The 27,914-nt window shown below is 41.0% G+C and overlaps 2 protein-coding genes across 2 annotated transcripts; one reads left to right on the plus strand and one right to left on the minus strand.

Annotated features, from left to right (window-relative positions):
- Positions 1-7,334: 7,334 nt before the first annotated feature.
- Positions 7,335-14,538, minus strand: LOC124123250 (BTB/POZ domain-containing protein 1-like). Its single transcript, XM_046486555.2, has 3 exons — positions 14,440-14,538; positions 11,598-11,890; positions 7,335-10,604 (listed from the first exon to the last, which is right to left on the minus strand). Exons 2-3 carry the CDS (start codon positions 11,870-11,872, stop codon positions 9,536-9,538), a joined length of 1,344 nt encoding a protein of 447 aa, XP_046342511.2. The 5' UTR covers positions 11,873-11,890; positions 14,440-14,538; the 3' UTR covers positions 7,335-9,535.
- Positions 14,539-19,861: 5,323 nt separating this feature from the next.
- LOC124123252 lies at positions 19,862-26,586 on the plus strand. The gene is made up of 8 exons (XM_048388701.1): positions 19,862-19,912; positions 21,281-21,359; positions 21,990-22,289; positions 23,119-23,394; positions 23,898-24,023; positions 25,582-25,609; positions 25,753-25,805; positions 26,295-26,586. The coding sequence occupies exons 2-8, from the start codon at positions 21,281-21,283 to the stop codon at positions 26,420-26,422; spliced, it is 990 nt and encodes a 329-aa protein (XP_048244658.1). The 5' UTR covers positions 19,862-19,912; the 3' UTR covers positions 26,423-26,586.
- Positions 26,587-27,914: the final 1,328 nt, after the last annotated feature.

Below are 27,914 nucleotides of genomic sequence, written 5' to 3' on the forward strand. Positions count from 1 at the left end.
GCCTTTATAGACTGGGGAATGGTTGAAAGTGAAAATGTGAACAAATATGTATTTGTTGGAACAATGTTCTCCCCATCCTTTCTAGTGAAACGCTTCACCGACGTGACGCTTTGTCCTTTGAGTTCCTCAAGAATGTCTTCTTCAGACATTTCCGCCAGACAACGTGCTCTGTCGCGGATGATCCCCCGACTCGAATTTAAAGTTCGGTGTTCAGAGACAACAACTTGCGTGTTTGCAAAGATTGTACATTGCAAAAGATTAATAGCCTGCTGTCTCCGTGCACACTCTACCAAAAGAGAGCCGCTCCTGAGACGTGAAACATTCTTTACCTCACCACAAATACCTTCAATGGCTTTACATATGGCAAAAGGGTTTATTTTTAATGGTTGTTCATTTCGTGCTTCGACTACAAGAAACCGAGCCCAAGAATTTGATTTTGGTGAAGGAGAAACATCTTCATCAGCCGAGAAAATCTCAGCTTCTAGACGTCTTTTCTTGTCATAACGGTTCGAACCAGATTGATTGTGAGCCATGATGAAAGTAATTTATTCAGCACCCCTGCTCCCCACCCACCATGGAGTGCTACAAAGAGCGATGTTTTCCTGCACCGGATCTCCAACATGCAAACATCAGGGATACAGAGGTGTTATACTCCAGTAAGAACAACATGAATAGCTGTATTTGTCTATCAAATAAAATGTCAGGCTGGTTCGGCCAATGGCAAGAAATTGAAGACATACAGAACTCAGAGGTCGAAAGTACCAGATTGGCCCATGAGCCACCGCCTTCTGGCGTAAGACTCTAGGCAAATTATTCAATCCAAAATTGAGAATACACACAAGTTATGGACGGCCAAGTCCAAAATATACATTACAATACAACACAGATGTGCATATACAATATTACGCACAGGGCCTGGCATGACCAGCCGATTGATAAGACCGGGCCCATCTTACCACCCGTCTAGGCGAAGTAAGGGTCGAAGTAGTGTGTTGGGCAAAGGAACACAGTTCCAGGAACCAGTGCCCTCAACTACCAGACTCCCGTCCTCCGCCGACACAGGGACGCAACCCACGGCAAACGGGCTGCCCACTTTGGTCGCCTCTTACGACCAGCAATCGGGTGCTGTGGAAATATTCTACCCCGGTTCCACACGGGGGAAGAGCTATTAGCGTTACCCAGCACTCACCACGAGGAGGTTGCTCTTCACGAGTGCCTGGAGTGATCAGAATGTCTAACATTCTTGTGTAGCAATCTGGCTAAGATGAAGAGATAGTGCACGTAGTAGCCAGTCGTCGATGTACGGATGACAGAACCGACCTTTCGACCTGGCTACTTGGGCCGGAATCAACATCAGCTTACACTAAAATATATATTTAACGTGGGCAATAAATAAAATACCACACTCATTCTCGTAAGATACCATTTTCCCGTAACTCGTGAACTTTCTATGGTATCTAACGAGAATGAGTGTAGTATTCTCTATGTATGTAAATTAAAAATTAATGATGCATTAATCCTTGCTCACAACAAACTGTTCGAGAAGGGAAATGCTCTCTACCCATATGAGTTAAAATGGTATCAGGACCGCCTCCGTGGTCTTGTGGTAGAGCGTCCGCCCGGAGAGCGGAAGGTCCAGGGTTCGATCCCGGGCCGCGTCATACAAAAAGACGTTAAAAGATTGTACTTGTTACCCTGTCTGGCGCTCGGCATTAAGGGGCTAAAACAAGGACTGGTCGGCTCGGAGTCAGTATACTGTGTCTGAGTGGGGTATTCATGTTAAACTGCGGCATGGTATCTCAGTGAGCTAGCACTATAAATCGGCATCAGTCCGGACTAGTACAAGCAGCCACACACACACATACACACACATACACGTGCATGCACGTCGCTATATAAGTGCAATAATCTTGGACGCGACGTTAAACCCAATTTCACCTCACCTCACCTAAAATGGTATCAGTCCCATCGTCTCAGTCCCCATCCGTGACTGTAGGACAGCTATCTGAACCTGGTACGGTCCGGTCCGGCAATCTCCGTCTGGAAGTACAGTTCACCCGGCCCCTAACCCACACGTTCAATATCATTTGCGAGATATCAAAACTTAACTCCACCATTGGGCAACTGGTAGGTCTGTGGCAGCTCTTGAAACAACAACAACGCGACCTGGGACTTTCGTTATGGAATGCCAAACTCGAACTGAGTGACAAACACGGACAAACTTGCATGGTTCCAATATCATTGAATTGATCAGACATTTCATTTTGTCTTCTCATAAAGATGAGGAGGTGCCCACTGGCTTCCAACAATTTAAATCACAAGTGAAAAAGATAGCAGGTTATGACAAGTTTTTGTCGCTAGTGGGGAATGGTCTAAAGAGAACATTGTCTAACCCCACTCAAAAGCACATGCATGTTCGAAGTAAAGTCAAGTTTGGCGTTCCAGGTGTTGGCAAAAAGCTCAAACCGTCAGAAACTTACTGTCTGTCAAGCTGGAATTTTTTTTGGTTAAATAATTAAAAAATGTAAACCACTGATGTGTTTAACAATAAAATCAATTACATACATGACTATCGATCCAAATTGCGTGGATCGATGCTCATGATGTCAATCACTGGATTGTCTGGTCCAGACTCGATTATTTTACAGACCACCGTCATAAAGCTTGAATATTGCTGAGTGTGGCGTTAAACAACAAACAAACAAAACATACATGCCTTGGTTTGTTGTTCTTCACAAAATGGATCAATCTTCTAGAAAGAGTTATCTCCCGTGGGTTGAGCTTTTCTCATGGTCAAAGAATACTTAACACAGGTCAAAGTAGTTGAGAAAATAAACTTTTAATCATTGTAATTATGATTTAATAAAAAAAAAAATACAAATACTTTAAAATCAAAGTAATTTATAATATCACAAACAGATATAAGCACATGTTCACATTTGTAAACACTCATTATTAGTCATACAAAATCACTCGATTGCTTTCATTCATTCAGACAGGTTACATGATAAGATTACTATCACACTTGCTAAAGATTATAAAATAAATTAAAATGAATATATATTCCTTTACACTTTAAGGAATAAATTAAAACTGAAATACAATCACTTTTTTTCTGTAAAATTTTTCACAAGGTAGCAAATCACTGATGCTAAAGATTTACATAAATTCTACAAACATTACATCAACATTACACTCTTGCCACTCATGCTCAATCATACATCAATACAAGTATACTTCAAATCACAAATAACATTACAGATGAGAAATTTGTTGTACACGGAAACGGGTTAAATATCGTACTACATCATCATAAGCAGCAGCAGTAGCATCAATATTGGACAACAGTGGTGTTTGTGATGAATCCAGTGTGGTGGAGGAATGAGGAGCATGAGAGGTGTCCAAACCAATAGAGTTAGTGCTATTGAAGTAGATACAATAACAATATTTTTTCCTTGAACGGTAGTGGTAATAGAAGAGGAGAGTAGTACACTTGGAGAAATGATGTCCGCGCGATCTGTTGGAGACGTCCTGATCTGAGTAGGTGGGACTGATCACAAAAACATTAACAAAAGAATAAATTATTTTTTATTTAAAAATAAATAAATTCAAAAATAAATAAATATAAATTTAAAAATGAATACAATTACAGTAAATTAGTATATTACATATAAGAAAGTTGAAAAAAAGTATATAATTCATATATTACATATTGTAATGGAGATTTAAAATAGCAACACTAACCATTCAAAACAAATAATTCCATAACACGAATAAGTGACAAGAATATATTTTAACAAGACTCATACTATGGTGGCAGATGGAGTTCCGATCCTGGTGGTCCTGACAGTTGTCCTCCGGGTGGGTTTGGTAGACGTGGATGTCCACTTCTGAGTGGGATCTGCAAGAGACGTCCTGATCTGAGTAGGTGAGACTGTTCACCCCCCCAAAAAAATAATAATAATCTAAATAAATAAATAAATAAGATTTTTAAAAGAATAAATAAATAAAAATAATTTTATTAAAAAAATAAAAAAATAATATATACATATAAAAAAATATATATAAAATGAAAAAAATGAAAACAAATACAGTAAATTAGTATATTACATAAAAGAAAAGTTGAAAAGTTGAAAAGAAGGATGTTACAAGACTCCGGGTGGTCCTGACAGTTGTCCGGGTGGGTTTGGTAGACGGGGTGGTCCACTTCCGGGTGGTAGTCCTGCTGTTGGTATGGCTTCCTAACAAGGGACATTGAAACAGTAATGGTATGTAGTTCTGGAAACAATACAAATGTGAACCCTGATTAATTGTAAAGTGGTTGCATATAATTGTAGTTAAAATATATTCAAGAACATTTATATCCTGGTTTATCATCTGTAACTTTGTCTACACTTTGGAATAATTATTATTATTATCAACGATATTTAGAAACGATATTTTTAAATATATTTCAAACGACATACCACATGTTTCCTTTTTAACTAGAATTCCTCGTTTATTGCCTGGAAGTGAAGCGCAAGACACAGCATCTCCGTCAACAACACGCAGGTCCGTAAAGTGAGTGAATGAGTGAGTGAGTGAGGTTTTACGCCGCTTTTAGCAATATTCCAGCCATATCAGAAATTGGCTTCACACATTGTACCCATGTCGGAAATCGAACCCGGGTCTTCGGCGTGACGAGCTAACGCTTTAACCATTAGGCTACCCGACCGCCCCAGGTCCGTAAAGAGTTTCGTGGATAGTATCAGTTTGGTTGATGGTCCTTCGATCTTGATTTTAACCACGTGTACATATATTCTGGCTCGAGTGTGTTCCCCCCCTTCCTCTGTTTGGGGACAGGTGATGATTAATCGACTATGATTACAATGACTGCTGATCTCTTTGCTTTGGCAAAGGGCAAATAGTATTGCCAGCATCAAAACCCTGATGACTTTCTTGTCCGCCATCCTGGGATATGCGTTCCCGCGTAAAGAGAGATTGACAGGTCCTACTAAGTTCAAAGATTAAGAGAAACTCCACGCATCACCTTACAATGTATTCACTAATGGTCATTAACCCTGTTCGGAACTGTGTTTCGAGTATTTCATCATTGAGAAAACACAGTTCCGAATGATCATCACGGCGGGAAAAATCTCGTTTATCCATTTTTTCCCCCTTTGGTGTCGTTTAAGGAAGGGAGTAGAGAGGTGGCTGGATAATCGACTTTAACCTTGGAATGGACACTTTCGGTTAATGTAACAGTAACGATACATAAATACGAAACTGACGACACGACTCTTTCAGTTAAATCCGAAAATTACACATATTTGTTTAGTTGTGGTCATTTGGATTCAACAGTTAGATCTATACCACACAATAATCAGATTATATTTAAAAAACTTAAATTATCACACAGATTTAGTGTTTAGGAAGGGGCCTAATTTGAAGCACCAGAAGTTGTGGCAATTTTTCGCAGCTTGATTACGATATATGATTATGTCACGTGTATCAACATAACAATGCACATAAGTAACTAATCAATGTCATCAAAGAAAACTCCAATATACATATTCCAAGACAACTTTAATTATTGATTTCCTTTCCTTTCACAGAATTTTCACACACAAAACTGAGTTGGATCATTAGATCCACACTTAATACTTTTAGTTCAGGGAATTTGAATACTGATCCCACACAAGTTTTAAAAAACCATCTGGGATCCCTTTCCCGTTTTGTCCATACCAATCCTTCATCTGCTGCAAGGTTTAATATCCGTTTCTTCGATTCTCTTCGAGTATCAACGATCTCTCGAACCTCTTCGTTAATATAGCTCAGTGGAGAAATTTGGGCCACACTGTTTTCGAATCGACGAATTTCTGCAACATGGTGGCCGCACCTTTCCCTAACTGCGATTGCCTGTGCTGTGTCACGCATGGTTGACAAAAGAAGTGTGAATATACATATTCGGCTTCATCTGGTTCCACAATGAAATATCGCTGACACTGATTCACTAATCCCAAGAATCGGCACATAATTTGTAAAAGTTTCTGTTGCACTTGCAAGGGCGGGAAGAGAGTCGCCATCTTGTCGATTCGAGTTGACGATCGGAATTATGTCATCTTGAATTGGAACTTTTGCCACGATAAAGTCACCAATGTCATAATCGAAATGACCAAAGGCTCCCTGATCATCTTGAACAACTCTCCGTCAAATAATGCACCACATGAAAATGTTTTGTTGCTCATATTGAAGACAAGCGAACTTGCAAAGTTCTTAAAAGAAATTCGCAGTGGAATCGATGTTTTTTAAAAATAAAATTAAGGCAAACATTCTTTTCTAAAAAAATGCAAGTTAATTTATGAATTCATCCCAAGGCCGTACCCCTGATCACGTGGTGGGTATTTGGAAGGAATCTTGTGATGGCGTGAATGAGGCTGTGTGTATTACATTTTTTAAATCAACTGACCAGGAAGATTGTCGAGGCATTGACATGATGACAGATGCTCGTCATGGATGGAGAAAAAATGCATCCGTGAGAAACATTGTTGCTTTGATCTTCGAGACCAAACGTGTTCATGTCGAAGTATAGTTCACAAGAGAGGATGATCTCACAGGCCTCTGAAGCAGGATAGTGATATAACTGAAACAGTGGACCCATATATATAAATAGACAAGGTACGTCACTCGCCATCTTGGCCGAAGTTGAAATCGGCTGTATCATTTAAATTAAATGGAAATTTGTTCATGTCATGTTCACAATAACTCCCCCCCCCCCCCCACTCCAAATACGACCTGCATGCCACAAACCTTCATTTTTGGCAATTTATTACCTATATCGGGTGTTTTTATCGAAATATTGGCTCGGTCGCGGCTGTGGGTCACGGAAGTAAACAAATAATCTCCGCGCTCAATAGCGTCGAGTGCTGTGATTGGTCCGCGCTCCAACCATAACAAACACACATGGGGATATTTACCAATCAGAGCGCTCAGGGAAATTGAGTGCGGGGATTTTTGTAAACTTCCGTGACCCACAGCCGCGACTGAGCCAATATTTCGATAAAATCACCCGATATAGGTAATAAATTGCCAAAAATGAAGGTTTGTGGCATGCAGGTGAACATGACATGAACACATTTCCATTTAATTTAAACGATACAGCCGATTTCAATTTCGGCCAAGATGGCGAGTGACGTACCTTGTCTATTTATATATATGGGTCCACTGTTTCAGTTATATCACTATCCTGCTTCAGGGGCCTGTGAGATCATCCTCTCTTGTGAACTATACTTCGACATGAACACGTTTGGTCTCGAAGATCAAAGCAACAATGTTTCTCACGGATGCATTTTTTCTCCATCCATGACGAGCATCTGTCATCATGTCAATGCCTCGACAATCTTCCTGTTTCAGTTATATCACTATCCTGCTTCAGGAACCTGTGGATGATCTGTGTAGCCAGCAACCTGAATAAGCATGATTAAAAAAATGTGGAAAATCAATGTTCACGCACATGAAAGAATTAATGTGAACACATATTTATTAGAAACTCGTTTAGAATGTGTGAGAGGCTGTCCGTATTTTATTGCCATTCCGACGTGAAATAATATAAAATTTAATTTTGTGTCACAATTTTTCCTGCCCCTGTGGAAAATTGCGCATCGATCTAATAAAAGAAAACCTACTAGATATACCATTTGCACCGTCATAAAAGAACCAGTTCAACTTTATCTCTCTTCAGTTGTTTATTAAAAATTAGTTTCCGAAGCAAAGCGACTCGATCTACATGATAAAAAAATTCATAAACTAGATTCTACTACCAAGTGTTTGTAAGAATTGCTATTCATAAACTGCATATATATACCGTACACCACAGTATTTCGTTCTCGTCCAGACAATAGGGAAGAACCATTATTTGTGTGTTGGATAAATCGCGGACATTCCACTGTATCATTTTCTGAAGATGTGAAGACGACATGGCAGGTAGTTCATAAAACCCAAGACCTACACGTTTGTTGAAAAGTCTTGGAATCGTTTGATGGATATTTATAACCATTAAAACTTGCGTCCTTGTTTTCAAAAGGCCCACGTGGGTGGGGTTTACATGACCTCACCCGTTTACGCATGTACCAATGAAATTCGTCTGTTATCAGAAGACTGATGTTGGATGATAAACAAAATATCATCATCGTGTCTATTGATATCAAATACATCAACACTCGTTGATATATTTGACATCAAACGACTCTCGGGGGATATTCTATATTTCTCCATTTATTAGCACAGAACATATATCTCTTTTATAGAAAACCCCATGTTGCTGAAAAGTCGCAGACGTAAAAATCGACACATTTTTATATTGTCAATACTGTCAACGCGCATGTGTTGACGGGGAAATTAGCTCAGATTGAAAACGAAGAATACGTTGAGTCCAAACTTCTATAGTCGGCAATAAAAGAAATACAATTACTAATAGAAATATGTCGAGCGGAGATTCCAACTCAACAACCACAAGCGAAGTCCAGCAAGCAGGCGTATCCTACGCGGCTGCATATACAGGTGCTGTCGGAATACCAGACTGACTAACAGTAAAGATGTAAACATATATATATACACTTTTGGACAACATTAGACAGACAAAGAGACAATAGCGTTGCCCTGGACATGGGGCTTATGGACGTGATTACAGTCACGGCCCAGGGGAAAATGGATTAAGGCTATAAATGTCATAATGTGAAATGCTGTGTTAAGACAATGGTACAACTGACCGCTGTTACGCATGGATTAGGTCATGTTGAATAGTCCAGATTTCCCAAATGATATGTTCTCAACATTGTACAAAAGGGATGTTGTTCAGAAGCTCCAATTTTTTTAACAATGCGTTGTCACTCTGTGACAATACTATCATTGCATTATTAATAAGCTGCCAAAGGAACCTTTCCGAAGGTTCTGCGCACACCGCCTATCCAAATAAACACTTTGGGATGGCTGTTACAAGAAAATAACATAGTTGTAGGATGTGGATTTTCAGGCAAAGAAAGTCACAGGGCCAATAAGACAATAAAAAAGTTTTCCTGCAAGAGCATATTACAAAATGCAACTCTTGAAGAGAAAACAAATATCACATGTTGTAAAGTACATGGTTTCGTTATCTTTAAAACCCCCAAAGGTCGGACAATCTGATTTTGTCTTGATGGTACTGCATGTATCGATGTGGTCCAAGGACCATGTTTTCAGGATAACAATACGGAAGACAATGATAGATACAGTGGAAGATGGATATAACGAACCACAAGGGACCGGAGAAATCAGTTCGTTATGTACATTGTTCGTTATATACGCACATTTTATATGATGATATAGAGGACATGAATCGAGGATTTTGTAACAGTTTGTTGTATCCATTTGTTCGCACATTATCCGTGTTCGTTACATCCGTGTTCGACTGTGATATTATTTCAGTTTGTCAATCTCTGTTTTGGTGGTACATAACTCACTAGTACAACAAATAATATCTCCGGACCTCCTCGTGGTGGGTCTCCAAAGATAATCACAATTAACCAACGTCAACTGTGTACAAGAGTCCAGGCAAATCTCCCTGGGACAAGGAGGAAGAGTGGCTAGGAAGTGGGCATTCGTAGAAAGTAAATGTTTCACTCCCGTTCCTAATCTGAATGCTGCCTCTGGCACCATAATACCAACTATAGGAGGATGTCTGGACACTAAGTGTATACTTCACACCAACCTTCAGTAACACCGGTCTACTTAATTCAAGAGACGTCTGTTCCTGATGCTCCTCTGAGGTTGTCACGTGTATTGACTCTTCATGCAGGAGATCCCCTAAGTGGGAGAAAAGTTTGACTTTCACATCATACTCAGCCGTCCGTCCTCTGTACAAAAGAACACCCCGAAGAGCCACCAATCTGTTGCAGGAAAAGGCAAGTCCAAGTCTGCGATTGGCATCAGTTGTTGTGAGCATCTCGTCTCCCAGAGGACCCGCAGTCTCCGAGAACCGAACACACATCTTTGTTTCAGGGCTCAAGGTGATGGGACTACCCGCTCTTTGGGCTATCTGAAACTGACCCGCTGATCTGTCAGCTCCGGATAGATATCTGAAGATGCTAACTTTCTCTGCGTCTGTCAAGAGATTGAGGTGGGCAATCCTGCAAGCAAAATAATTCATTCCTAGTAGCGGAAAACGGATGCGAAAAAGTAATGGTCCTAACCCATCACGGAGATTCAGTTCAGAGATGCTAGTGTTGTGCTGCCGCAGTTGTTTTTTCCCCCAATCAATAACTCTTTTGTACACAGTAACTTCCTTAGCATGGAGACTGTCATCAGAAATGATAAGTTCAACACATTCATAGCACAAGCCTAGGAAACCGTCGGACTTGATAACAGTCTCTCCATGACTAAGGGCAAACTCGAGACAGCTCCCGCGAAGTTCCACCTCCTGGTAGTGGTGAGCCTGTTCCAGGAAGTAACAGACATTGTTGTCAGACAGGTGAGACGTGATGAAGGCGGTGCATGAGTCCCGCAACCTCCCAATGTTGAATAACTTAGACAAGTGCAACACCCCAATCACCGTCTCCATGGTGAGACCGGTGGTGTCTGTGTAGCAATATCTGAAAGAAAGATAATAATCTACATGACATTGGGGATGTTACCTTTCCTGACGTAACTTGGTTGGTTGGTTTGTTGTTCAACACCGCACTCAGAAATATTTCAGCTATATGACGGCGGTCTGTAAATAATCGAGTCTGGACCAGACAATCCAGTGATTGATATCATGAGCATCGATCCACGCAATTGGGATACGATGACATGCATCAAACAAGTCAGCGAGCCTGACCTCCCGATCCCGTTTAGTCACCTCTCACAACAAGCATAGTCGCCTTTTACGGCAAGCGTGGGTTGCTGAAGACCTATTCTACCCCGGATCTTCACGGGTCTAAAATGATCTACATGGCAATGGGGATGTTACCTTTCCTGACGTAACTAGTGCTCAAGACATTTCATACAGTCTAAAAAGACATTGTATACAATAGAAATGTATCAGGACATTTTTGCGATGTTGTCAAATCTTGTCACGACATGAACTGATATGAAAGCCTGTTATTTATACAGCTTTAGCAACTTCGTCGGAGTAATTGACGTAACGGCTGAGTTTCTGGACAAACGGAGTCTGATAGAGTTTCTCTGAACACCGTGTTCATAAACGAATAGGGCAACTCTTTTAACCACATATAGTGTTTTTGTGTGTTTGCTTGTCAGCAGTATTGCAGCTATATGACGGCGGTCTGTCATTGATCGAGTCTGGACCAGACAATCCAGTGATTGACATCATAAGCATCGATCCACGCAATTGAAATACGATGACATGCATCAACCAAGTCAGCGAGCCTGACCACCCGATCCCGTTAGTCGCCTCCTACGACAAGCATAGTCGCCTTTTACGGCAAGCATGGGTTGCTGAAGGCCTATTCTACCCCGGATCATCACGGGTCGATGCCGTAAGTTAATCTAAAGCCCAATGGATTTGAGCTGGAAACATGGCCGCTTATGTTCAAATGAAATTTTTTTCCAACAGATGTCATTATCCATATGCAAACGTCTACCTTAATACACATTGCAGAGTAGGGACTGTGGTCTCAGGTAATGGAAGTGTTCTCGGATTTCCATCAGCAGAATTGTACAAACAATCGTACAAGGCCTGACTTCTACTTTTCAATATATAACTGTGAGCACGAATTATCTCTTTTGATTCTCCAACTTCAAAAGTGACGTCACAATCCAGCTGATGCTCAAGCATGTATCCGTTGCACTCTGTGCTGTTCTTTCCTGTTTGCCAGTCCCGGGATGGAGTTGTCGCCCTTGTTATCGAACCTGACATGGTGGTGGATTCCGATATCTGCAATTAGTGATATGATGTGATCTAGTTGGCTTGTTGTTTAACGCCGCACTCGGCAATATTCCAGCTATATGAAGGGGGTCTGTAAATAATCGAGTCTGGACCAGACAATCCAGTGATTGATATCATGAGCATCGATCCACGCAATTGGGATCGATGACATGCATCAGCCAAGTCAGCGAGCCTGACCACCCGATCCCGTTAGTCGCCTCTTACGACAAGCATAGTCACCTTTCACGGTAAGCATGGGATGCTGAAGACCTTTTTTCCCCCGGATCTTCACGGGCCTGATATGATGTGAAGGTTGGTTGGTTGGTTTGTTGTTTTACGCCGCACTCAGCAATGTTCCAGCTATGTGACAGCGGTATGTCAATAAATGAGTCTGGACCAGACAATCCAGTGATTGATATCATGAACATCGATCAAAGCAATTGGGATCGATGACATGCTTCAACCAAGTCAGCGAGCCTGACCACCCGATCCCGTTAGTCGCCGTGATGTGAATGAGTGAGTTGTGTTAACGTCTCAATAAACAGTATGCATGTTTTATGACGGTGATCCGGAGGGGGCGCAAGGAGGACCCAGCTCAGGGAGAGTGAGTGAGTGAGTGAGTGAATAGTGCTTAACGCCGCATCAGCAATTTTGCAGCTATTCGCGGCGAGAAATGTCAGCTCAGGGAGACCCGTGGTAGATACGGGGTAAAATAGGTCTTCAGCAACCAATGCTAGTCGTAAGAGGTCACTAAAGGGATTAGGTGGACTGGCTCGCCGACATAGTTGATGCATGTCATCGTATCCCCATTGCGTGGATCGATGCTCATGATATCAGTCTCTGGATTATCTGGTCCAGACTCGATTTATACTGCCCGCCGTCATATAGCTGAAATGTTGCTGAGGTGAGGTGAGGTGAAATGGGATTTGACGTCGCGTCCAAGATTATTGCACTTATATAGCGACGTGCATGTGTGTGTGTGGCTGCTTGTACTAGTCCGGACTGATGCCGATTTATAGTGCTAGCTCACTGAGATACCATGCCACAGTTTAACATGAATACCCCACTCAGACACAGTATACTGACACCGAGCTGACAGTTCTCCTTATGACGAGCGCAAGACAGGGTAACAACAAGTACCATCTTTTAACGTCTTTCGGTATGACGCGGCCGGCGATCGAACCCCGGACCTTCCGCTCTCCGGGCGGACGCTATACCACTAGACCACAGAGGCCGGAATATTGCTGAGTACGGCGTTAAACAATCAAATAAAGTAGTAAACAAGGTCACAGATACGTGGCGGATGATAACAGATGGATAACGCTCATGATGAAACGTGTCGGGGCACATGTGGTCGTCCTTGTTTGTAAATCGAACTGCATCAACAAAACATTTGACGATCTCTCAGTCGTGTAGAAGTGCATTGATTAGCTCATGTGAGAACGCACATTCATTCTCCCGTGAATGTTCATAGCGAAGGATCAATAGAATGTATTGAACTCGACTTTGAACAGAGTTGCTCTGAAATACTTCCTGGTGAACAGGTATTGTCCCCCAGCTGTACAGAGACGTACAGATAACCATAACGCTGACATACACAGCAGGGCGTTGTGACTGAAAGGTCGAAATAACCTAGGAAATATCAAGTGGTAGAATGAGGTCAACTATAAGCCTTACACGACACACACGTTTCGAGACTATTTAAGATCATAACGATCATGTTTGATCTCGCCTCGGAATGTATAAATAAACTTACGTAAACAGTATTGAATATTATGTTATTCACATTTCAGACAGTATAAACAATCAGATCACAACGATCATATTAATGTAGCTCGGCATTGAACGATTAACAGTGTACTGAGCGAAATGCTATTCACATTTCCGGGTCTGTTTACAATCAGATCACAACAATCATATTTAATTTGACTGTAATATGAGTGAGTGAGTTAAAATTTAACGTCGCATCGGCATCATTTCAGCCATATACCGACGCTCTAATATGAACGTCTATCATTTTACCTGATGGTGTCTTTTTTCTTTTACGCGCCTATAGAGCAAAAACTACACATGCCTTATATACATTAACGATTTAACGTCACGTCCCTTGACCAGTCTACTTTGACTGCATGTGTCAATCACTGGATTGTCTGGTCCAGATTCGATTATTTACAGACTGCCGTCATATAGCTGGAATATTGCTGAGTGCGACGTTAAACAACAAACAAACAAACATCAAACTTTGACTGCATGCTATTGATCCACAATTCATGTCGGTGTATATCTTTGTACGTTACAAACGGACTTTGATCATCGCTCACACAAATGACGACACTGACTGTACAGTCATTGCATACCTATACACTGGGTGTTCTCCAAGCGCTTTCCATCGCAAGAAACACAAGGACGAAAATATCTACAATTACCGAGTGCACCCGGCTGTGGTATAGGCGAGAGGCTTCCCTGTTAAAGTTCGACATGATATTCAGCCATGTATACGTATAAAACCTGCGAAACAAGGACATGCATATCTGATATAGTTTTACGAGACATCTTACCCGAAGACACCCTGACACAGCAATCTGATCTGTCCCGCTGTCGCGTTGGGTGTACTGTATCTCGACTAATGTCACTCTGCGTTTCCCAGAACACCTACGTCAACCGCCTGTTCTCAGAAAGAGAAAGTAAACAATGTAACCAGCACGACACGTTGATCTTGTTGTGATCTGAAGTGGAACGATAGTTATATTTGTGCTATTTTGGGACCGACCATCCGGGAGGGAGTTTGGGATTTTGTAAAGGGACTGTATATTTTTTCAGCCACTGCTTTAAAATTGAAAACTTATATGTATTTCAAATATCTTGCAACAATGCTTTTGTGGCAGACCAAAGAAAATTCAACAGTCTCTTGCATAACTTTTGTTCAAGCAGTTTTTTTTCAAACAATGTATTTTATTTTCGAAATAGAAGTCAATGGAAGAATATTGATCTATTTTGTCAATTGTCTTCGTGTAGCAGACGAGGAAAGTCACCCTCGGTGGCTGTCAAATTTCAGAAAAAGAGTTTGTTACAAGTCCCGTTTCACATCATGAGCATCGGCCCACGCTAGTTATTTGCCCTGAGCGCAGGATGCGTGTGGTTCGATTGCGTCAAACAACATCGTATCCCAATTGCGTGGATCGATGCTCATGATGTCAATCATTGTATTGTCTGGTCGAGACTCGACCGCCGTCATTTCGCTGGAAAATTGCTGAGTGCAGCGTAAAACAACAAACAAACATAGCTGCCGATCACAATGAAAGGGAACCCATTTGTTTCAGTTGCCTTTTATGCTATACAATGGCACGGATATTCTCGTAGTCAAATGAGATTTGGACCTCATGAGCAAAGGCTTTAGCTGTTTTATATAAAATTGATCATTAATACAGGATTGCCGCGAGATTTTGTTTTCACTTTCGACTATCATGTCCTTATGTTCTAACGTATTTCGACACAAAAAGCCAGAATTAATTTATTACGGATTTCTGAATAACGCTATATAAAACTTTCATCTTATTCATCAAGTACTAAATATCCTATAGCTCATGGATTATTTGACAATAGATAGTCAATTATTACCTTATTACAAATGGCTTGACCTTAGATATGACTGAAGTATAATGTAATTACTGCGGACACCACATGAAGTTAGGGGCGGTGGGATAGTCTTGTAGCTAAAGCGTTCGCTCGTCACGCTGAAGGTCCGCGTTCGATTCCCAACATGTACAATGTGTGAAGCCTATTTCAGGGGCCTGCGCCGTGATGTTGTTGGAATATTGCTAAAAGCGGCTTAAAATCCAACTCACTCACTCACACGCATCTAACGGAATCTGTTGGCCTTGAACTCAGAAGGATGTCGCTGGTGTCTGCTCTGGTTGATAGCCTAGAGTTACATTCCCGCATCTCAAAACGTTTGGTATCTTTACCAGCAGCCCTTTTGGAACCTTCTTCGTTAGTCGCTTTTTACGACAAGCATAGTCACCTTTTACGGCAAGCATGGGTTGCTGAAGACCTATTCTACCCCGGATCTTCACGGGTCTTTCTCCCACTGAAACACATTATTGGTTGCACATGTGTACACTGCCATTTCTTGGAAGTACACAATTCCTCATCGCAACACAGAATAAATTTAACGTGCTTCGTGTACATTCCAGCTTTATGACGGCGATCTGTAAATAGCCCAGTCTCTCTTGTGTGTACACTGTCGCTAAGGGACATACATAATGCATTCTCCCTTGTGTGTACACTATCGCTCAGGGACATACATAATACATTCTCCCGTGTCTGTACACTGTCTCTAAGGGACATACATAATACATTCTCCCTTGTGTGTACACTGTCTCTAAGGGGCATACATAATACATTCTTCCTTGTGTGTACACTGTCGCTCAGGGTCATACATAATACATTCTCCCTTGTGTGTACACTGTCGCTCAGGGACATACATAAAACATTCTCTCTTGTGTGTACACTGTCTCTAAGGGACATATATAATACATTCTCCCGTGTCTGTACACTGCCTCTAAGTAAGATACATAATACATTCTCCCTTGTGTGTACACTGTCGCTAAGGGACATACATAATACATTCTCCCTTGTGTGTACACTGTCTCTAAGGGTCATACATAATACATTCTCCCTTGTGTGTACACTGTCTCTAAGGGACATACATAGTACATTCTCCCGTGTCTGTACACTGCCTCTAAGTGACATACATAATACATTCTCCCTTGTGTGTACACTGTCTCTAAGGGACATACATAATACATTCTCCCTTGTGTGTACACTGTCTCTAAGGGGCATACATAATACATTCTTCCTTGTGTGTACACTGTCGCTAAGGGACATACATAATACATTATCACTTGTGTGTACACTGTCTCTAAGAGACATACATAATACATTCTCCCTTGTGTGTACACTGTCTCTCAGGGACATACATAATACATTCTCCCTTGTGTGTACACTGTCTCTAAGGGACATACATAGTACATTCTCCCGTGTCTGTACACTGCCTCTAAGTGACATACATAATACATTCTCCCTTGTGTGTACACTGTCTCTAAGGGACATACATAATACATTCTCCCTTGTGTGTACACTGTCTCTAAGGGGCATACATAATACATTCTTCCTTGTGTGTACACTGTCGCTAAGGGACATACATAATACATTATCACTTGTGTGTACACTGTCTCTAAGAGACATACATAATACATTCTCCCTTGTGTGTACACTGTCTCTCAGGGACATACATAATACATTCTCCCTTGTGTGTACACTGTCTCTAAGGGACATACATAATACATTCTTCCTTGTGTGTACACTGTCTCTAAAGGGATACATAATACATTCTCCCTTGTGTGTACACTGTCTCTAAGGGACATACATAATACATTCTCCCTTGTGTGTACACTGTCGCTCGGGGACATACATAATACATTTTCCCTTGTGTGTACACTGTCTCTAAGGGACATACATAATACATTCTTCCTTGTGTGTACACTGTCTCTAAGGGACATACATAATACATTCTCCCTTGTGTGTACACTGTCTCTAAGGGACATACATAATACATTCTCCCTTGTGTGTACACTGTCGCTCGGGGACATACATAATACATTCTCCCTTGTGTGTACACTGTCTCTAAGGGACATACATAATACATTCTTCCTTGTGTGTACACTGTCTCTAAGGGACATACATAATACATTCTCCCTTGTGTGTACACTGTCTCTAAGGGTCATACATAATACATTCTCCCTTGTGTGTACACTGTCTCTAAGGGTCATACATAATACATTCTCTCTTGTGTGTACACTGTCTCTAAGGGACATACATAATACATTCTCCCTTGTGTGTACACTGTCTCTAAGGGACATACATAATACATTCTCCCTTGTGCGTACACTGTCTCTAAGGGTCATACATAATACATTCTTCCTTGTGTGTACACTGTCTCTAAGGGGCATACATAATACATTCTCCCTTGTGTGTACACTGTCTCTAAAGGGATACATAATACATTCTCCCTTGTGTGTACACTGTCTCTAAGGGACATACATAATACATTCTCCCTTGTGTGTACACTGTCTCTAAGTGACATACATAATACATTCTCCCTTGTGTGTACACTGTCGCTTAGGGATATACATAATACATTCTTCCTTGTGTGTACACTGTCTCTAAGTGACATACATAATACATTCTCCCTTGTGTGTACACTGTCTCTAAGGGACATACATAATACATTCTCCCTTGTGTGTACACTGTCTCTAAGTGACATACATAATACATTCTCTCTTGTGTGTACACTGTCGCTTAGGGATATACATAATACATTCTCCCTTGTGTGTACACTGTCGCTCAGGGTCATACATAATACATTCTTCCTTGTGTGTACACTGTCTCTAAGGGACATACATAATACATTCTCCCTTGTGTGTACACTGTCTCTAAGGGGCATACATAATACATTCTCCCTTGTGTGTACACTGTCTCTAAGGGACATACATAATACATTCTTCCTTGTGTGTACACTGTCGCTTGGGGACATGCATAATACTTTCTTTCTTGTGTGTACACTGTCTCTAAGGGACATACATAATACATTCTCCCTTGTGTGTACACTGTCGCTCAGGGACATACATAATACTTTCTTTCTTGTGTGTACACTGTCGCTCGGGGACAAACATAATACATTCTTCCTTGTGTGTACACTGTCTCTAAGGTCATACATAATATATTGAAGAAAAAAGGATCCCTCTGTCATATTGTCTGTACATTGCGCCACAAATTGCTTAACGCCGCACTCAGCAATATTCAAGCTATATGACGGCGGTCTGTAAATAATCAAGTCTGGAACAGTGATTAACATCATGAGCATCGATCCACGCAATTGGGATACGATGACATGCAACAACCAAGTCAGCGAGCCTGACCACCCGACCTAGTTAGTCGCCTCTTACGACAAGCATAGTCACCTTTTACGGCAAGCATGGGTTCTTGAAGACCTATACTACCCCGGAATCTTCACGGGTCTTTCTCCCACTGAAACACATTATTGGTTGCACATGTGTACACTGCCATTTCTTGGAAGTACAGAATTCCTCATCGCAACACAGAATATATTTAACGTGTTTCGTGTACATTCCAGCTATATGACGGCGATCTGTAAATAGCCCAGTCTGGAACAGACAATCCAGTTGTATGTACACTGCCATTTCTTAGAAGTACAGAATTCCTCATCGCAACACAGAATATAGTTAACGTGTTTCCAGAACTCTTCCAAATACGGTAAGACACAAGGAATGGGTACCCGGAAGTATCCAGTAATGTATTACAAAAAGCTGCTTAAGTTGCATGAACCATTTGGATGGACATTGATCCAATGCTCGTTTATGGTGGGGTCATAAACTTTTCATGATTATGATTATGATTAGTATCAGTGTTTTATGTTTAAATAGCATCATGGTTGAAAGGTACTCATAGAAGTGGCGACAATTTCAATTTCTGAAAGATTACTGAACTTTAGTCGCATTAGGCCATATTAAAATGGGTTCATTTTTAATTACCCAAATGAGGAAACAGAGAGTAGATTAGAGACAAGCAATCTTGTTAAAATATTCATGAATAGCGCCGTACAGGCATAACGTCCTCTCAATCTGAAGCCGACGATTGCGTTTCCCCAATCTTGAGAGCAACATCTTATCAGGTGTTGCATCCGACGAAGGAATTGAGTGTATTCCACAGCAAAACTGACACCTGTCTCCAAAGAACAAAGAAGTAAGTTTCCTTTTTTCCTTTATGTTTTCAGTTTCTGTCAAATGTTAGAGTTAATTACCCAAAATGAGGAAACAGAGAGTGGATTAGTGACAAGCAATCTTGTTAAAAAAGTCGACGATTGCGTTTCCCCAATCTTGAGAGCCACATCTGATCATGTGTTGCATCCGACGAAGGCAAAACTGACACTTGTCTCCAAAGAACAAAGAAGTAAGTAGCCTTCGTTCTTTAATGTTTTCAATTTCTGTCAAATGTTTGAAGAGCTATTTGTAGAAATGTAATAACGTTCAACATAATATATCAAACGTAAGTTAACTTTGGAATATTAAAATTAATTACCCTGTCTGTTAACAATATATGTATATAGCGCCGATAATCACACATATAGTGAGCTCTTTAGGATCGTTGACGAAATAGCCCTAGCTCAGAGGGTAAGCTTTCTTGAATACAAATATTTAGATTTGTGCTTTGAATGCAAGTTAAGTCATTAGGCCATGGATGCGTGCGAGCGTGCGTGCGTGCGTGCGTATGTATTATATTATATGCGTAACTGACAATATTATTCTGGAGCGCCTAAAGTTCAGATTAATCATAATAAGCACCTCGGTAATACATACAAATCGTTTTCAACCCAAAGAACGATTATTTCGCAAGAAACTTAATTTGTACTGCACACCATGTGCATTTTCTGGTGAAAATGTACAGTAGCAAGGTTGTTTCCTAGCTCAGAATAAAATTATCAGTATTCAAACAATCATGAAACTATGATTCCAACAATTCGAAATTTACAAAGTGATGTACGGTACGTATCAACATGCACAGATGACAGGTGATTTTCATACACTAGACATATTTAATATTTCTATTATAAAACAACTCGGAGTAATAAACCAAATTATCTATGACATATCTGTTTGAACATACCAAGAAAACCCAGTGCTCTATCTTAGTTAATCCCAAACCAAGAATAAACAGTAAGGTTCTCACTTTATAAGTCCAACAATATATCCACATGATACAATAGCAGACAATTAATAATATTGACATTTTTGGTAACTTTGAGAGAACAACGGCCGAACTCGCCTGTCGCAACAGTATTCGGTACACTTCTACCTGGATGTAAACTACCCTTTAGTGAGTGACTGATTATGGTGTTACGCCGCTTTGAGCAATATTCCGGGGGACACCAGAAAAGGGTTTAACCCATTTTACCCATGTCGGGAATCGAACCCCGGTCTTCGGCGTGACGAGCGAACGCTTTAACCACTAGGCTACCCGACCGCACCAAACTATCCTTTAGAAACAGTGAGAATATTAGATGGATGGACTTCTCTAACTTCACTACCATACAGTATATTGACTCTGAGACGACCAGTCCTTGTTTTAGCCCCTTAGTGCCGACAGGGTAACAACAAGTACCATCTTTAACGTCTATTGGTATGACGTGGCGGGGATCGAACCTCCGACCTTCCGCACTCCGGGCGCTCTACCACTAGACTATGGAGGTGGTATTGTAGTATGTGATTAGTGAACACGGTGACTAGAAGCTAAAGTACTGACACTGCTGATGTGTTACAGATGATGGTTTCTAGACGCGGCAACACTCATGGCGACCACGCCCTGATACTGATGCTTCTAGTGATGGTGGTGTCATACAGTACGTATTTTCTTTCATCTCACTGATTGTGATGGTGTTTTCATATAGTGCATTCTTTTGTTGATATCACTGATTTCGAATACGTTGGCATAAAATACCTTCTTTCATTCATTCATTCATTCATTCATAGAGAATGGTAAAAGGTATTCAGACACCCATCCTTGCCTGAGGAAGCGACTATGTTGTAAGAGGCGACTCAGGTGGTCAGGCTTGCTGACTTGGTTGATGCATGTCAGTTGCGTCGATTGATGCTCATGATGTCAATCACTGGATATTGGTACATGTCATGGTGTTCCAGAATGGTCCTCAGCCGGCCTCCAGGTGTCCTCCCTTGTCCCCGGTATGGGGATCATGTTCTTGGTCATCAGCCTCTGTCTGGTCTTCTGCATGGATCGATGCTCATGATGTCAATCACTGGATTTTCTGGTCCAGACTCGATTATTTACAGACCGAGCAATGTGCTCATCCGCCTTCCTTAATGATTCATTAAGTGTATCATAATTGGTGAACATTGTATACAATATACACAAGCTGTACAATTATCTTGACACATTTGAATTATAAACAAATCATTCACACATTCATCATCACTTGTCTTGTCTGTATTGTACAAAAAACATTTCTTCACAGGTACAGAACACGTCTTTTGCCCTGAAATAAGTCAGTTGGGTAGGCCTGCCAATCTGACCTGTAATAAAGCAGACAACTTAAATGTCCACTCCTACTCAACACCCAGTGGAAATCCTGCTGCCTCGTGTGATCTCGCAGATGGAAGATGTGTATCACAGGGGGACTTCACAGCATCTGTCATCAATACTACAAGCAGTGTCCTCACAATACCCAGTGTGCTGCAGTCACATGGAGGCGACTGGGCTTGTGTTGCAGACGCAGATGACCCGCGCCCTTCTACTTGTCGCATGACAGTTGCCAGTAAGAGCGAACAGATGAGTGAGTGTGTGAGTGAGTGAGTATGGTTTTACGCCACTTTTAGCAATACTCCAGCACTATCACGGCGGGGGACACCAGAAATGGGCTTCACACATTGGACCCATGTCGGGAATCGAACCCGGGTCTTCAGCGAGACGAGCGAGCGCTTTGACCACTAGGTTACCCGACCGCCCCACGAACAGATAGACACGGGCATCCTGACAACCTAACGGTTACCTTAGTCTTTGTTCAGTAACAGCCGTCGGTGTGGTGGTCCATGTTGAAGTTGTTGTCATTACTTAATTTTATGTATTTATTCACTGAGTTTTCATTATATTGTTTGCTTAAGTGAAAAGGAACAAACGAAGTGTTCATTTGAGATTTGAATTTTACCTAATTAGTTTACGTGTATAAAATATGCAAAAACTCAATAATTAGCTGTTGGGTGATTGAGTATGATTTTGCGTCACGTTTGCAATATTGCAACAACACTACAGCGAGGATACCAGAAATGGTCTCTGCATATTATACCCAAGGGGCGAATCGAACCCGGATCGTCAGCGTGAACACTATGACCACTGGGCTACCCCACAACTTGCAACGAGTAGTGGAACACCCTTCGTCTTACAATAGCGGAACTGTTTTAAATTAATTTGACACTCCCACAAAAACTCGCAGTTATATTTGGTTAGATTTAGTTCATACATTATACATGTATCTAAAAAAATAAATTTATTATAAAATTTAAATTCTTGGGAAATTCAGATTTCCAACATCATTTGTTCTTCGCTCAGTAGTTGAATGATCTGACAGCTTGGGTTGTTGTCCGCAGAGTTCCCGTCCTGCAACATGGTAAGTGTCCAGGAAAGCAGCAGTCTGACTGTGGGACGGGAGCTGAAAGTGAACATCACAGGCTTCTTCTGCTCTGAGGACATGCAGCTCGAGCTGCTGACCGTGATGGATTCGTATTCCACATCCCCTCTACACACCACAGCAGACATCACTGAAAGGGCCTTCAACACGACAGGAACCCAGACCAAGCTTCTCTTTACCTGTGGCAGTCACACCCAGAGTGTGTCATGTGAAGGTGTTCAACAACAGGGTCGGGGTGAGTATGTTAATAGCCTCTACTTTAATTCACAATATGCCCCAGTTTAGTTTAGTGATACCGTAATAGCAATGTGCCAGCATATTTTTGTTAATTGAGGAAAGGGTTCAAGTGTAGGCCTGATGCCTGCTGATCTCTAAATGTTAGCTGAAATGGGTTTTTTGTTTGTGTGTGTGTGTGTGTGTGTGTGTGTGTGTGTGTGTGTGTGTGTGTGTGTGTGTGTGTGTGTGTGTGCGTTTGTTAGTCCGTACGAATGCTGATTTAATACTGCAAGCTCACTCACTATGCCCAGCCGACCAGTCCTTGTTTTAGCCCCTCAATGACGAGCACCAGGCAGGGTAACAACAAGTACCATATTTTAGCGTCTCTTGGTAAGACGCGGCCGGGTATCGAACACCGACCTTCCGCTCTATGGGCAGACTAGACCACGGAGGCGGCCTTTATGTTGAAAGTGCTCAATCAGAACTGCCCGAACAGTATTGCTACATGTCTCGATGTTCCAGAACATGCAGAATGTCCCTCAGCCGGCCTCCACGTGTCCTCCCTTGTCCTCGGTATGGGGGCCATGTTTATGGTCATCAGCCTCTGCCTGGGCTTCTGGTGCATCTGCAGATACTGCCCTAGTTCAGGTAGACCGTTTACTCCTTCTACCTCCACCAGTGAACCTCCCCCTTCTTTAATCAAGACCCTGATACACCAGCATCCCTGCCTCCAAATGAATGCTGTGTGGAACTGTATAGCTTCCAATATATTACATGCATGGCACCTTGCCTTGGACAACTGAACTGCAATAAAGGTATTACTAAAGAAGAGAATATATGGATCTCATCTTTTTTATTATGAGGAACACAACGTTTCAGAGTATATGCTTACTCCTTCATCAGATGAGTGAATGCCATGAGACAGAGAGCCTTTTAAGTTTCTACCCTTTGTTATTTTCCACCTTTTGTTATCTTATTAATTCTGTTGTCCCTACATGTACATATATATGCTCTCTGCCTCATGGCATTCATTTACCTGTGTATCACTTCAAAATGACTTACAAAGACCTGAAGGTATTCCTAGTTTAGCAACCTCAATGGTTGATTGGTACAGGGTTCAATCCAGAAAGACAGTTGAACCACTGTAACACAAAACCCCGTTAAACCGAACCCTCATACTCAGGCAACACTGCTTTCTGGACGATACGTTTATTCATGCCTACATCCTTTACACATTATAGCTTTGTGTTACTTCTAGCTTTGAACAAATGAAATCCTTTAAAATTCCGCGATGCTTTCAGATATGTAAACAAAGAGGCAGCTACGCCGTTTAGTAATTCGATCAATATTCAACTCATATCTTAGTATTGTGCATGTTATATAGTACTAACGCCATATTAATTTATTCGATGGAGGAGAAGAATTATTATCATTTAAACTTGCCACAAAAGGGACGTGATCCGTATTTACAAAATATCATGTTTTCAGTATAAACTTCAATCTTCTCATAAAGGAAATCATTTTAGCTTTCCTGATAATACTCCATGTGAAATGCCTGTCTACCATTACATCATTACTCCTAGAAGTTTAGGGCGGTCGACATCATTAATGATTTCGTTTTCAAGTACTAATTTTCAAGACAAATGTGTTCATGTTTAGAGAATGATATACAAATTTGTCATGCTTTTGCTGCAAAGTACTACCGATTTGTCTGCATATTTACTGATATTTTCTACTTTTGGATTTAAACATGAAACCAAAAATATGTCTACATGAAGTTCATAACTCTTATCTTATTTTCGGATATGTCTGTATTCTAGACATTGACCCTGGTGGTGGTATCACCTGAATCTATATTGTTTCATTGTCCTCTTGTTCAGATAATAGAATAACTTATCACAATATAATATAATCATTAAATATTTAATTTCTGAGACATTTTATTGTCACTAAAAATTGTTTTTGTTACTGTGCTTTGTTGCAAACTAATATTGCCGACGCAGAATTGTGCAACATTCAGAAGTGTGATACACGACATCTGGAAACATTACCACGATGTTATTAGTGTGAAGGGAAGCTACTTATTGTGTGTTGTGAAATAAGACGATAAAGCCACGACCAGTACTAGTGACTTTTGTAGTGAAATAAAAAAAATATATTGCATACCATATATACTTAACACAATGTATTTTTATTAATTCTAAAGGTGGATGCACCAATGAAAATGACAAAAGGTTGGTACACTATTTTCTTTGAATACTTATGTAAGTAGCATCATGCTTTTTATTACTGCTTCAGTACGAATCTCTCCGATGTTAAGTTTTGTTATTTCTTAATCCTATTCAGACTGAAATGATTTATTATTATGTTCTTGTAGTGACGACCCAGATAAACCAGCACCAGTATCTTCAGTTGGTTCAGGGCCTGGAGGTAAGCATCCAAAATAGCCTTTGAAAATAATATTTGCATCATGCTGGGGGTTTAAGTTGTCAAATGAGATAAGTATATGTCGTGGTGCACTTGAACATTCTGCCATAATATCAATATGTTTTAGATGTGCTATCTGTGATTAGCAGTTCAAGAAACATCATTCCTTTCTGACCTTTAACGCTGCTTTTAATAGTATTCCAGTTTTACCACGGCGTGTCAGCTTAATGTGTGACAGGAAAGCCCGACGTGATGCAGGACTCAGACGTTTGTCACTTCGGTGAAACCCACGAGCACGGGATTCGAATCCACAATCATAGGTTTCTGGCATGCCCAAGAGATGCAACTCTGCACAGCGAATCGCGGCGCCTTAGACGACTGGGCCACCAGTGTCCCTGTCTTTCGAACGCCCCAACAACATAAATGATAATAAAATACAAATGATATTAAAATACAGATAAGGACATTATTTGCTTCTGTTTTTTTTATCAGATGATGCGTATTGTAATGCTGTCCTATCATCAGGAAATGGCTACGCGTCCTTAAAGAGAAGAAAGGACTACACTGCCACCATCTATGACGTGGCTGAGGATTATATAATATCGTGGCCTGAAAACTGAAACCAAATACTATGACGGATACCGGGACTGCAATTACAATTATTGTTCACACATTCATTGACAACCTTAAAATTGTGTGCTTACTCACATTTCTATGTAGCAGTGTTATGTACACAAACTGTTTGCCGAAGTTCAACTCAACAGCACTATGCATGTATTGTGTCATTTATTCCTATCAATAAAATCATGAAGTTAATCTCGGTTATAATATGTTTCAAATAGATGTGACAAGTGGGCGCATTTCACTATTGCAATGACATTGCGATAACTGGAAACTTTATTGTGATTCTATCACAATACATTTTAAAGTATTGCATAGTACTGCGACAGTTTCATTGGAACGTGCACCTGCCTAAATCGTTGCCTTATGCACTTTGATGACAAAACAAAACACTTCGACAACCCCCAGTTGCTACGGATTAAAGGCGGTATGGTCTTATTATTATTATAGTATATGTAGTCTAGTATTATTATAATTGTTTTCAGCCTCCGTGGTGTAGTCACTAGAGTGAGTGAGTGAGTGAGTGAGTTGGGTTTAACGCCGCTTTTAACAGTATTCCAGTTATATCGCGGCGTGTCATCTTAATGTGGGAGGAAAGCCCGAAGTGATGCAGGTCTCAGACGTTTATCACTTCGGTGAAACCCACGAGCACGGGTTCGGTGCTGACAAACCTAGAAACATAATCGGGGCGAACCGGGATTCGAACCCACAATCATAGGTTTCTGGCGTGCCCAAGGGACGCAACTCTGCATAGCGACTGGATACTGGTTGCCCACAGATATACCACATCACAGATTACACAAATACCCCGGCCAACACAGATTGACACTACACTGACTCCGAGCCGACTGGTCCTTGTTGACTCCTTCAATGCAAAGGCCCGGCCAGGGGAACAACAGATTGTTTCAATAACGTTTCTCAGATATTTGTTTAAATCCATATAATACTGCATAAATTCAAACATAGTTGTATTTCTGCGTTCTGTTTTAACTACGTATAGACTGACCTTCCACGGAGTTATTGCTTTATTCAAGGAATTCATTCACCGTGTGAAATGGCTTTGAATCTTTTTCACAAATGTTATGGGTTAAAAACATGTATGCGTGCTAGTTTGTAAGCCGGGGGATGATAACTTCCTCAATCACGTTTTCCTCAAATTCATTGCCGACGTCATAATATCAAGCATCAATATTACAAAGTAATTATGTTAAATGCCTTGCAGTTTCAACTCAATAAGTCATCTATTCAAAACTTACGGGATATTACTGGATTTAAGTACACGTTCATGCGCCTCTCTTCGAGCGGTGCAGAAACTTCCGAAACCACAGCATTGTTGAGACAACGGATTGATTCACACTTCCGACTGGAGCCACAGACCAGAGGTTGTAATAGACAAATGCAAAACGTATTCAATCGGCATTGTAACAGGATGTATGGGAGAGGGTTTGCACTATCCAATATCGAAGGAAATGTTATGTCATTGGGTGAAGT

The sequence above is a fragment of the Haliotis rufescens genome, unplaced genomic scaffold, assembly GCF_023055435.1.
Source record: "Haliotis rufescens isolate VD_foot unplaced genomic scaffold, xgHalRufe1.0.p SCAF_77, whole genome shotgun sequence".
In the NCBI taxonomy this organism is placed as follows: Eukaryota; Metazoa; Mollusca; class Gastropoda; order Lepetellida; family Haliotidae; genus Haliotis; species Haliotis rufescens.

Coding starts and splice junctions, on each gene's coding strand:
- LOC124123250 (XM_046486555.2), bottom strand. CDS start 11,872: ATGTCAGGTTCGATAACAAGGGCGACAACTCCATCCCGGGACTGGCAA. Junction 10,605..11,597: donor ACTCTGCAATGTGTATTAAG/GTAGACGTTTGC, acceptor TCTTTCTTTCAG/ATATTGCTACACAGACACCA.
- LOC124123252 (XM_048388701.1), top strand. CDS start 21,281: ATGATGGTTTCTAGACGCGGCAACACTCATGGCGACCACGCCCTGATA. Junction 24,024..25,581: donor CAGATACTGCCCTAGTTCAG/GTAGACCGTTTA, acceptor TTAATTCTAAAG/GTGGATGCACCAATGAAAAT. Junction 25,806..26,294: donor AGTTGGTTCAGGGCCTGGAG/GTAAGCATCCAA, acceptor TTTTTTTATCAG/ATGATGCGTATTGTAATGCT.